The sequence below is a fragment of the Microcaecilia unicolor genome, chromosome 1, assembly GCF_901765095.1.
Source record: "Microcaecilia unicolor chromosome 1, aMicUni1.1, whole genome shotgun sequence".
In the NCBI taxonomy this organism is placed as follows: domain Eukaryota; kingdom Metazoa; phylum Chordata; class Amphibia; order Gymnophiona; family Siphonopidae; genus Microcaecilia; species Microcaecilia unicolor.
In genome coordinates, this window is record NC_044031.1 from 767,402,577 (window position 1) to 767,415,431 (window position 12,855).

At 46.2% G+C, this 12,855-nt stretch overlaps 1 protein-coding gene across 2 annotated transcripts; it reads right to left on the reverse strand.

Moving 5' to 3' along the window:
* Nucleotides 1-292: 292 nt before the first annotated feature.
* Nucleotides 293-11,621, reverse strand: CLN6 (CLN6 transmembrane ER protein). 2 transcript variants are annotated; one of them, XM_030189804.1, is made up of 7 exons: nt 11,527-11,621; nt 11,327-11,441; nt 7,282-7,380; nt 6,781-6,969; nt 6,253-6,308; nt 5,668-5,790; nt 293-3,414 (listed from the first exon to the last, which is right to left on the reverse strand). In XM_030189804.1, the coding sequence occupies exons 1-7, from the start codon at nt 11,577-11,579 to the stop codon at nt 3,144-3,146; spliced, it is 906 nt and encodes a 301-aa protein (XP_030045664.1). In that variant the 5' UTR covers nt 11,580-11,621; the 3' UTR covers nt 293-3,143. The 2 variants fall into 2 exon arrangements, with proteins under 2 accessions (XP_030045664.1, XP_030045665.1); XM_030189805.1 differs by lacking the exon at nt 7,282-7,380.
* Nucleotides 11,622-12,855: the final 1,234 nt, after the last annotated feature.

Here is a 12,855-nt window from a genome sequence, read left to right on the forward strand (position 1 = left end):
GAGTCACAAGGAGCTGCCTGTGCTGGGAATTGAACTCAATTCCTCAGTTCCCCAGGACCAAAGTCCACCACCCTAACCACTAGGCCACTCCTCCACTCTTCTCTGGAAAGTTAACAGGGAGTATTTTCTAGGACTGGGCAATCGTTAGCATGCTTTCAATTAGTCAGTGTGCCTTTAGTTTGATCTTGCATTAGCACATGCTGTCTACTGCCACAGCCTATATTAGTGAGCTGGTTATGGTGGCACCTGATACCCAATGTTGCTAAGGGACCTGAAGGGTTTTTTTTTTTTTAACATCCATTAAATTGATTAGCTGCAGGAATTGAGAATGCTGGAGTTTTATTACTGAGTTTAAGTAACCACTAAAGGCAACAATACTCCAGCAGCTGTTTCTCTAGCTTGGTAGGAGGGACCTGATCTATTAAGCAATAAGGCCAGGTTGCACTTGATGATGTGGTATGGAACATGCTGCTGTCTGTCTGTTTTAATAATTATGTATGGAGGCTAGAGTGGGTTATAAATAGTTTTAATAATTTTTTAAAAATTAAAACATGTCAAATGAGCTGAAAATGTATCTAAAAATGAGGGGGGGGGGGGAGGAAGAGGGCCAAATGTACAGAAAACAGAATATTTTTGTCCTATGTCATTTTCCTATTTTCTTTTCTTAACATAACATTCACTTCCTCTTGCAATTTTCAATTTCTTCATTAATTGAACTGAACAGTATAATGCCAAGATACGAAACAGGTTTTATCTGTAGAAAAATTGTTGTTGATTCCTTTTTAATATCAAGATTAGAGCCAACATAAATTTTCCCAGCGCGGCTGTCTGCTCCAGCAGCATCAATGAACCAACCAGCTGCCATTCTTCTATCGGAGGTCAGTTCTCTGCTAAATCTTTACCTCCTACTGTTCAGCTTCCCAGTTATCAGAATGGAAGCAGGTACAAACCAAGAATACGACTCTCCAACAGGGCAAGCCCAAAGCCTGCACTGGCTCTCAAGGATGCTGCAGTTAGAAAGAAGCTGGTGAATGACCTGCTCCAATTTATAGGTAGGTACCAAAGGTCTAACAGTTCCTTCCAAGGGCAGAGCCACTTCAACCTAACCAGAAATCCCTGTCATCCACAAGATGGCAGAAGATTTTCACTTGGGACAACTGTGAGTGAGAAGCTGAAGTAAAAAGAGCATCTGGAAAGAAACAAAACTTCTTACCAAGCAGGATCTCAGCTTGCATATGTGAGATCTAAACAAAATTTGACTTATATAAAAGATTAAGCTTTACAGTAATTTCTGAAGCAAATGTCTGGACTGAAAAAAAAGGCATACAACGAAGAATGAATGTGGGAGGCCAAAGGGAAAATGCTGCAAATTATAGTGTGTGTGATTTAATGACATGAACATTACCAAGCAATTAACATAGTAGATGACGGCAGAAAAAGACCTGCACGGTCCATCCAGTCTGCCCAAGATGAACTCATATGTGCTAAGTATTGGCTCTTTCCACCAGACTAGAATTCAGGCCATACAAAGAAGGTGGTGAGCTGGGTATGCTACAAGAGAAAATTATTGGAAGGAAAAAAAGACAACGACACATACTATCACCTCACCTGGACTCCCCTTCCTGCCCATTGGAGATCCCTACACAATAGGAGAAATGAGACACACAATATGCACGGCCGAAAGAGAAGGGAAAACAATGGAGGTCAGAGCAGGAAGCTCTGCAAGAGGCAAAGTGGAAGAGACTGCACTGTGATTATGCTAGGGTTGAATAATGACAAAGGAATGTTTTCTTTGTTTGGTCCTTACTTATATTGACAGCTCTTCACCATTTACTGAAAAAGGTTTGAATGATGAAGATTTTGTGCTCATTGTGAAGCAGTTCCACAGATGCTGAGCCATTTCAAAAAGGTCACCATCTTTCCTATTCTGAAATTGCTGGATTTACAGCACCATTATTTTTTTTTTCTTTCAACATCCAATAATTTATAGAGCCATGTCACACTGAAAGAGATCACCTGCAAGCTTTTGGATTTCTTAGGATGGCCAATAACCCAGCAACTACTCTGTTCCATTTTCTAAAAAAGAAAACACTTTTCTTCCCAGCACTCTGCTTTTTTGTGCCCCTCACCGACATATTTAGTCAGGGCACTTTTCTGCTTCTTTGATTTGGTCTGTTTGCCCTTTAACTACCAAGACTAAACTGGACTTTTTCTTTCCTGCAGCTCAACTGACCAGGGTTGGGTTGCGACATCCTAAGGCTTCGGTTACACCTACCCAGGGATTGTGGCCCCTATTTCAGTAATTAGTGTGACTGTGCTTGGCGGGCTCCTTTGGAGCTCTGTAATCACAGGCTCTAATTCTGGTCACTGTTATGCAACAACTTCTCCAGGACCTGTGAATGCTACCTCTATTTATGGCATTCCCAGGACAGAGGGCTGGAGCTAGGAATGGAACCCATGTAGTCACCGGGCTATCAGCTCAGCCTGATCTACTCAGATAGGTACAGAAACTTAATATTTTATGTGGTAGGCCCTACATTGTGGAATGCTTTACCTAACAAGAGCCTTGAAGATTCCTGCAGAATTTAAAAAATACTCTAAAAAGGCAGTGTTGTGTCAAGAGGCATTTAACATTATCACAGTTTATTTGCAGATGATGTCAGTAGGAACAGGATGTATAAGATATTATGTTTTTAGATTACATTTTATTTAGGTTTAATTTTAAAATGTGTATGTTTTATTGGACTCTGCTTAGGATCACAGACATAGCGGAATATAAAAATTGTAAATAAATAAAATATTCCTAACATCTATTTTAGGTTAGCGCAGAGACTCCTCAAGATGTCAGCTGCCGGTCCTTCCATAGTCTCCCAAATCGTACAAGCATTATTGCTTAAGACATGTCTTTCTCCCAAGCCTTTTCTGGCCCAGTGATGTGTTAAGAGTCTGCTGGATTCCTCTATCACTGCAAAAATGATTTTCCTGCCAGCAGCATGATATAAAGAGAATTTATGTAAAAAGAGTCTGTAGGAGCCTCACAGAAAGGCAAACAATTCCTTCAGCATATCGTGCAGTCTTACTGTCTATTAAAACGTATTTTCAGTGAGCAAAATGGATATAAAAATCCCATCCATCAGCCACAGCTAATGTAAGATGTTGATATACAAGGTATAGAAGGCCCAGGGCTCAGGAATGTAGATGACTCCAGGATACTTCTTCCTAAGAACAGTATCATTCCACAACCAGGAGATCCAGAGAGCGATGAGTACCAGGGCCATGCAGAAGGAGCAGACAAGGAAAAGACCATTACTGTCCAAGACAAGCCCCTTCCGTCGTTGGTGTAAGATGGTGGCCAGCATGGCAAAAAATGTGAAAATGAACAGGATGAAAATCTGCCCCTCAGTCACAAGGTACCTAGAGGAGGAAAGAAGGGAAATCACTGGGCGAGACTGCCAAATCCGGGGAGCACCAGTTATCTAACCAAGCTTCAGAACCAGAGCACTTCCAAAACATAAATGCAATCAGTTCTGGGTGAAGGCTCAAGAATGCTAGCGAGGTGTACGGATTTCAAAGAAGTTTATATTTTAACATGGATGTGATGATAACGATTCTGCTGTGCATGATTCCTTCTACCCAAGGTCATTGTAAAGGGTAGGTGACTGCTCTGGATGCCAGAGCAATCATTTGTTAGTTTGAGAGACTACAAGCACATAAGCCTTAAAATGAAGGGATGCTGTTTTGTCTGGCAACTGCCCTGCTTGTACTCCCCTCTCCCAATGCTGTGGGCTTTGAGTTTACATTTCTGGACAACTAACCACTGAATTTACATATAAATATCTGACATGAGTGGGGAATGTTTTCTCCGATTAATCCTCGTATTCCCTATCCAAGGTGTCCCTGGTTTTCTTGTTACTTTGTAAAGTTAAATTTGACTGACTGCTTATTTCTAAAAGCTTCTACACCATTTTACTAGTCAAACGTGGTAGACATATGATAGACGAAAGTATAGGGCAGTTCTAAACATTAAAAACTAAAGCCAATTCACATAAAAGTTAAAACAAGAGATACGATTCATTCGTATCTTACCATCATTTCTCACAACATACAACATCTTTGCAAGCCTTTTGGCCTCCCTTTAAATTCCTGGAACTTGTTAGACTAAAGCCGATGAGAATTAGGGTCCAGCGGAGCTCTGAAAAGTGATCTGCCTTTTCGTCGTCAGTTCAAGATGTTTTCATTTACTAAATTTTATTAGCTTAGGGGCCTTTACTAAAGCTCAGCCCAGTGTGAACAGACATTAATGTAAGGCTACCAGATTTTTAGCTTGCAAATCTGGGACATCTGGGTGGGGTCAGGTGGGGAATGACAGGGTGGGGCAGAGATTTCCAATGGCTATTTTTTCAGTAGAAAAATTCTTAACTTCTGTCTCCTCCCCCTTCCATTCCAGCATCTAATTCTCTCCCCCATCCCCTCAGACCTCCCAGCTCCTTTTTTTTCCAGTTGCACTGCCATGCAGAGGCTCTCCTCACTGTGCACCGCAGCAAGGTCCCACCCCCACTGCGCATGTTTGAGTGGAGGGACTGACACTGTCGGCAGAAGGAGAGGTATGCACACTAAGGCACCTCCTCTTTTCCCAGGGGCAGATGGTTGCTAAATAAGAAATAGTCAGGTACAGGGGCCTGCTAAACCTACATTAGTGTGTACTGAGTGCCACATGGCCCACAGGTATAGAACAGGACGTGGAGCACTTAGTGTGCGCTAAGTAAAAGGACCCTGTGGTACCGTGAGCGAGGGCAGGCCCGGAGCCCAGGTAAGAGACCACACAGCGGTTGCAGGTAAAGGCAAATAATATTTATTGACGGTGCTGGGCAAGGGGTCCTGTTTTATTGACGGGGAGGCAGAAAGCAAAATCCTTGAATGTGACAATCTGCTCCCACAGGGCCACAGCATACATTACTGTCGCTTCGCACAACAGCATAAACTGCTCATCTCCGGCCTGGCTCGCCAGTTACCAGTGCAGTCTCTATCAAGTACTCACTTGGCCTACTTGACTGCGGTCATTGCAATTACACATAAGTGGTGGCAGCGTATGAAGTGGGGCCTCACTAACCCAACTCTGGCTCCAACTTTTATACTTCCTGGCAGCTGTCCTCTTGGCTCCACCCCTCCCATGTCACATCCTCTTTGGGCGGGACTATGGGACTTAGGAGTACTCCTTCACAGTGAGAACCACCTTAACGGAAGGGGGCAGCATTATATAGACTCCCTCACAGAGCCTGTATTTTTATTTTATTTATTACACTTCTAAGCGGATTACAATAATAAAAACACCAACACAAACAACTCTCTAATGGACACAAAATATAAAGCCTCCCTCCCCTCATTTTATGAACAATTAGTAAATAATTTTGTATTTCCCGGTTATCTTATATTCTGCCCACTCCCCCATACAGGCCCAAAGGTGGATTACATGAGATACTATGCCAGTGGCAGAAATCCCCGCGACATCTCCTCCCCATCTTCTTTACATGATGCTGAAGGTTGCACAGGGAACAGATATGCGAGAAGCAGCTGCATAAGGATCCTCTCTCCTACAGTCTGCCCTGGGGGTACAGGGCACCCATCAGCCCTCCAGAAGCATTTTTAACCTCTGTGTATCTCACTCACCAGTAATAGAGGCTGCTGGGCCCAACCAGGAGCCAGGCAGACAAGGGCATCCTGCTCTCCTGCACAGCACGTGTGAAGCAGCCCGTGAAATACAGGAACAGAATGAGGAAAAATGGAATGTACCTGTAAGGAGAACAAGGAGATCTGATCATCGTTTCCAGCATTAGCGAGCTGCCTAGTGTCTAGAATTCTGCTCCACATGGGAAACAGGATTTGCTGGCACAGTCTCTCCATTCTCGGCTTTAGGAGGAGGGAGGTGAAATGTTCTTCAGTACAAGGGCTAAGACTAAGGAAAATCTTAGCCCAAATGGGGGTCACAACCCGGGTGGACAATACATAGGCATGACATTGCAATGCACCTCTGCGAGGTCACAGACGTCACTGCAGCCACAACTGTGGGGTCACAGCCCAAAAATGTTTGGTAAGAACTACATTGGCTCATGCCGAGAGGAGGATGTTTGCTGTCATTCCTTTACGCTCATTTAAGAAGAGATGAGGTGCTGCTACCAGCAGTCTGTGATCCCAGGAGGACTCATATGCCTGCCCTCTGTGCACACACTTACCCTGGTCCACAGAAGCACTTACCACATGCAGTGACCCAAGTACTCATCATAGTAATACAGCAGTTCAAAGGAGTCAATCTGCATTGGAAAGGAAACACAGCAAAGTCAAGGCCTTCCTCTCTCGCCCCTGCTGTGCTGTCACTTCCTACAGTGCAAAACAGGCCAAATCCACTCTGCTAGCCAGCCACTCACTCAAAGCCCCCTTCTGGGTTTTATTTCAATTTGCTGCAACTCTCGCCTGATGCACAGAGATGGGAGAACTGATGTTGGGAGAGGTTGCTGAGGCTGCAATTGAGGAGAAACAAGGGGGTAGAAAGGCTGGGAGTGGTTGTTGACCCATTCAGCTGAGAAAATGGGGGGAGGGGAATGGAAACTGAGGGGTAGGGCTGAGGCTTGGTGTGGGACACTGTGAAAAGAACAGATTGAGCAGGAGTACAGAGAAATAACCGAGAACTGAGTAAGGGCAAAGAAGAGAGAAAGGAATGAGCAGAGGCACAGCATAAAAGAGCAGTCATTGACAGGCACACCACAGGTACCAGGATTGTCTCACCAGTGTCCTGGGCTTGAGGTCTTTTATGATTGGATTCTCACGTACAGACAGGTGATGCTGGTACCCACTGAAGATAAGGCGATGGTTCACAGAGTCTCCCACCAAGTGGATACTTGCACCCATAACAAAGGTGATGATACTGATGTAAATCACAGAGCGTGGAAGGGTCTGGGGACACCTCTCAATCAGCTGCAAACCAGAGCCAGAACTTGTGATTAGTGCCATGCCAGAGAAGAGACATGGGGCTGCCCCAAAGGGCTTGCAGCCCAGGCCAAGTGCAACACTGCAGCCAGGGAAAATTCGCAATGGTTCATTTCTAGCAATTGGTTTGATAGAAGCAGAGCTGTAAAAAACTACAGCTGTATCACTATAATTTATGGTTAATCTACAATGAAAAAAATTGCAATAAAAATAGGAAAGAACTGCACAGAGCACAAGACACATACATCTGGCACAGTCCTTCATAGGACAAAGCACAGCCCACTGCAATCTTCAGGTTACCTTGAGGAGGAGGAAGGGTGTGATGATGTTATAGGCCATATGTAGATAGTCTCCAGCACTCGGCTTATTCAGTGGAAACAACTCCAGGGGCAGGACAATCTGGGGACAAGATATCATTATTCCCTAAAAGTCTCTTACCTCCTAAGAAGCAACAGGATGCTTTAGTCTGCACAGTATCCCTCTGGGCCCTCGTCTCAACTTTTAGGCATGTTTCACTCCAGTGAGAGACAGCCCTAACAGGTGCTACCTGACCATCAGAAAACCATCCTGCCCAGCAACAAAGAGAGGAACTGCAGTCTGTTCTCATCACATCTTTACCCAGTAACAGGCATTGGACCTGCAGCATCACAACTCGACAGAGCAGGTAGAGACAGTCAGCAACATCCAGATCAGAAGCTCATGTTCAGGAAACACCACTGACCACCCGCCCTAAGCATGCCCTCCTACTCTGCTCCAGCTGCTATGTTTCTTCAAAGTCTGAACCATCACGTAACCCCTCCTCAAATCATTATGTTGGCCCCCATCTCCTCTTGTATGCAGGTCCAGTTTCGACTGCTCATCTACAAACACATTCACTTGCAGCTCCTCAGTACTTATACCCTCTTCTCCCTCCCTTCCCCCTGACCTCTCTCTTATCCTGTCTCTTGCACTGCTGTCCTCCCCCCCCACGCACATACATACATGCCAATCTTTCAGCCTTACAACACTGTTTCTGCCTAGAACAGACTTCATGGGTGGGTTACGCACTCGCTGATGAAAATTCACCTTTGTGCGGTTGCTTTTACATCTTTCCACTTCTCTATAAGAGCATTCTTCAAACAGCACCCTCAGTGACCCTCACATTTCACAAAAATTATACATAAAAAGAATTACTACTATTTATCATTTCTATACTGCTACTAAGAGAGATAGATTCTAAGCTCCATGGAGCAGGAACTATTTCAGAGAGACAAAAGACAAATAAGAGATTTAGGGAGTTTCATTTATTACAGGAACTGCCTAAAAACAACAACATGGTTATAATCAAGAGAATTAGATGTGAAGACATAAAAGCAGCCTGAAAAAATGATGGCTCTTTAGCCAAACTTGGTGCATCCTGCTCCCTTTCTAGCCCTATCCATCTCAGAAAGTTTATTTATTTATTTATTTATTGTTCACGTATATCCCACATTTTCCCACTCATGCAGGCACAATGTGGCTTACAAACATTAAATAAAATACAGAATAGGAAAACTTAGAAGAGTATACAAGGAGTATGCAGAGGGAGAAGCATCTAACGGGTGAACTAGCAGGGTAGGAGCCAGGGAGGGTGCATCAAGCAGCGGTATAAAGTGAGGAGTAGGTCTTGGCAAAGTTTATTCCACGTGTTAGTGTATCATAAGTGGTTTATAATACAAACTAGCCGTTGAGCCCGTAAAAACGGGCTGGTATAGAGGTTTTCCTCCCCCCCGCGGTCACCACCGCTCCCCTCCCCCCCCACGAAGTCGCCACCGCTCCCCCCCCCCCTCAAGTCGTCGCCGCCACCCCTCCACCTGGTCCGGGCCCTCTCTTCACTTCTGAACTTACAGATCCATTCGCCGAACGCAGCAACGCACATCAGCTGAGCTGCCCCTTCCTTCTCTGCCTGTGTGTGTCCCGCCCTCGCTGACGTTACGTCACAGGAGGGCGGGGCCACAGGCAAAGAAGGAAGGGCTCACTGCAGCTCAGCTGATGTGCGTTGCTGCGTTCGGCGAATGGATCTGTAAGTTCAGAAGGGAAGAGAAGGCCCGGGCCGGGTGGAGGGGTGGCGGCGGCGACTCCGAGTGGGGGGGGGGGGGGGGAGCGGTAGCAACGTCGGCGGCGCAGTTTCCCTCTCTGTCCCGCCCCCCCCGTCATCACGTATTGACGCGGGGGCGGGACAGAGAGGGAAGTCTCTACTGCGCATTTGCAGTGAGTACGGTCACTCGCCGTTTATATGTTTGATACACCCACAGGAACATGTGAGAAGAGCTACCAGGTAAAAAGGGCTACATTTAAAATCACACAGAGGGACTCTCCTCCCTCCCCCCTCATGGAGTGGAGGAGTAGCCTAGAGGTTAAACCACCAGCCTTGATATCCCACCGCTGCTCCTTGTGATCTTGGGCAAGTCACTTAACCCTCCATGAGCCCTCCGGGGTCAGCAAAATACCCAGTGTACCTGAATGGTGGGGGTCAACAGGATTATGATTCACCCAGAAATAACTGCTATGAAGGGAGAGGATGAAAGAAAGTTCTGGCCATCCCCAAAAAATAAACATTCAGGGCCTGCACCACATCTCCCTCAGCTCTCTTCTCACCAATGCCGGCTGCAGAAATAAAGTACAGCAAGTTCAATGCAGGGCCCTGTAGAAATCGCAGTCTTTGTAGGAGTTTCTGTGTTGGTAAAGAGGGGGCTGGGCAATGCCAGAGGTCCTGAACTGAATTTCCTGCAGATGGTTACTATTAATGTACTGCAATCAGGGCCAGGCTGGGACAGTGGCAGGACAATTGCAGCAATGCTCCAGCACCGATCACCATGGGCCTGATATTCAAAAGTATTTAACCAGTCAGGAATGGTCAGTAGGAGATAACTGGTTATGTCACACCAAATATCTGTGGTGTTGGAAATTCAGTATCAAATTGATTATGCTTAGCAGTTAAAACAGAATGCTTAAATAGGAGAGCTCTCTTTAACCGCTAAGCACATAACTGGTCAAGTTGCCACAGTCAAAAATTAAAACAAATATTAAGTACCAGTTGCCAAAAACATCCCACATTGAATATCCAGGTTCAACGGTGGCGGCAGACAGCAAAAGCGCTGCTGGTTGAATTTTTTTTTTTTTTTGGGGGGGGGGGGGGGGGGGGCATATTTCTAAATCCAGGTCCAGTCCTGCCAAGTTTCTCACTTGGGTCATCTCCTTCACTCCTGCTGGGGTGTGACAATCTCCCCCTAGGCAGCCTCTTCCTCCACTGGCAGCAGGAGATAAATTAAGAAGACGTCATCTCTTTGAGCAGGGACTGTCTTTTTTTTTTTGTCTATGGTGTACTGCGCTGCGTATGCCTTGTAGCGCTATAGAAATGATAAGTAGTAGTAGTCATCTCCTGCTGCCATGGGACCACACACTTATTGCTGCCCACCGAGGTCCATCAGGGGAGAAGTCAAAGGGTAAAGTGGGTGGGAATTGGGGTGGGGGTGACTGGGTGGTTAGGGGCGTGGCTGGGAGGTCTAGGGTGGAGCTATTACTACTACTTAGCGTTTCTATAGCGCTGCCAGGGTTACCCAGCGCTGTACAAGTTTAAACATGGGGAAGGACAGTCCCTGCTCAAGAGAGTTTACAATCTAAAGGTAACAAACTATGTAGTCAGTGTAGGTATCATGAATGGGGAGGGTGGTTAGGCGCCAAAAGCAAGGGAGAAGAGATGGGCTTTGAGTAAGGACTTGAAAATGGGCAGTCTCTCCACCCCGGGCATTGACTCCTCTCCTCAACTCCAGTCTCTCCACCCCGGGCAATGACTCCTCAACTCCAGTCTCCCCACCCCGGGCATTGACTCCTCTGCTCAACTCCAGTCTCCCCACCCCGGGCAATGACTCCTCTGCTCAACTCCAGTCTCCCCACCCCGGGCAATGACTCCTCTGCTCAACTCCAGTCTCCCCACCCCGGGCAATGACTCCTCTACTACTACTACTTAGCATTTCTATAGCGCTACTAGGGTTACGCAGCGCTGTACAAGTTTAACATGGGGAAGGACCGTCCCTGCTCAAAAGAGCTTACAATCTAAAGGTTACAAACTATGTAGTCAGTGTAGGTATCATGAATGGGGAGGGTGGTTAGGCGCCAAAAGCAAGGGAGAAGAGATGGGCTTTGAGTAAGGACTTGAAAATGCTAAATCTACCCAGGAAAGAGCCTTTGGCAAGTTCTCTCAATGGGGTCAATTTCTTTCTGTGGGAAGATGTTATCTGACCGGGGGGGGGGGGGGGGGGGGGTATAACAGCCCCCCCTCTCCATGACCCCCAGCTGACCTGCCACACCTCCCACCTCTACTCACCATAGCAATGGGGCGGCCGAAGTCCAGGAGCCAGTTCTGCAGGGTGAAGCAGAGCCAAAGGTCACGGTGGAAGCGGGTCACTGGCCTTGGCTGGTTCGGTTTCTGTGGGCCGAACCTGCGAGTGAGAGGGAGAAAAGAGGATTAAGGTAAGTCAACCCCAGGAAAGAGACAGAAAAGGGACCAGGGGGAAGAGCTCGTACCGGGACTGAACCAGAACCGGACCAGCCCTGCGGCGGACGGATCCCACCGGCATGTTCCGGCCGCTTCAACGACACCACCTCCACCTGATTGGTTCCTGGCGGGGGCGGGGCTTGGAACAGGAAGCGGTTCGGGTACTTCCGGGAGCGAGACGCCTACCAGTGGCACAAGGAGGTTGGATTGAGAACAGTAGACGGCAGGAGGCTATCGAGTGCTTTATACGAGCTGAAGCCAGTAGGCGGAGCTTGTCGCCATCTTGGCTCACCCAAAACAATAGCAAAAGATGCCTTATTGCCTTGTCCTTCTGTAAAAAGGCGAAAGCTCTTCCAGTTGGGTGGAAGGTGGAGGTTAAAAGGGTTTTTTTTTTGTTTTTACTTAACAGCTTTTTAATTTACTTGAACGTCCCATATGTAGATATAAATATCATGAAATAATTGAATATCACTAAGCACCACAACTCTAATCAAGAAATCTAGACTGTCCCAACTTGACATTTCGTCCTTTAGATTGTAAGCTCCATTGAGCAGGGACTGGCCTTTTTGTTAAACTGTACAGCGCTGCGTAACCCTAGAAATGTTAAGTAGTAGTAGTAAGGGCTGGTAGCAAACGCTGTTATAAGCTCCATCTACTCATTTTTCTACAATCCAGATGGCAAATATTTTATTTTTTTATTTATTACATTTGTACCCCACGCTTTGCAGGCTCAATGCGGCTTAAGTAAAGTCGTAATAAGGATATACAGTTTGTGGTAAATTAAACATGGGAGGAATTGGGTTCAGGAGGAAAAGAGCATTAGGAGGAGGTAGGCGTAGAAGGCTATCAAGAAGGATAATGGGGAACACGGTCAGAACATGACTATTGTCAGTAAGAATCAGATTTGGTTAGGTTGGATCTTCTAATACGTTCCTTGACATTTCATTGAGCTACTTGCAAATAAAACTTACACAATCTGCAAAAGGTTTATCCCACTGAGGAAATAGAGGTTTTTTTAAAAACAACTTTTCCCTTAAAAGCTCAAATCTTAAGCAATACAAGTCTGCATTCCTCTTTCCCGATGGCTTCATCTCAACTATTGTAATCTGCCTTGATGATGTTCTAAAGTGCAACTTAAGTGTGAAAACATAAGCGACATGAAATAAAAATGCTAGCAGCAGCTCCTAGGTTTGTACGGGGATGACGGCTGCTTAGGGACGTGGAAACGCATCCCATCCTACGTAGCTTCCACGTTTTGACGTCATCCCGCCTTCACTTCCTTGTTTGGAACGTCACTTCAGGCGCTGCAGCCTGCGCTCCAGTTGGCTGCCTCGGCTTTCCCTCCGCCCCGCCCCCTC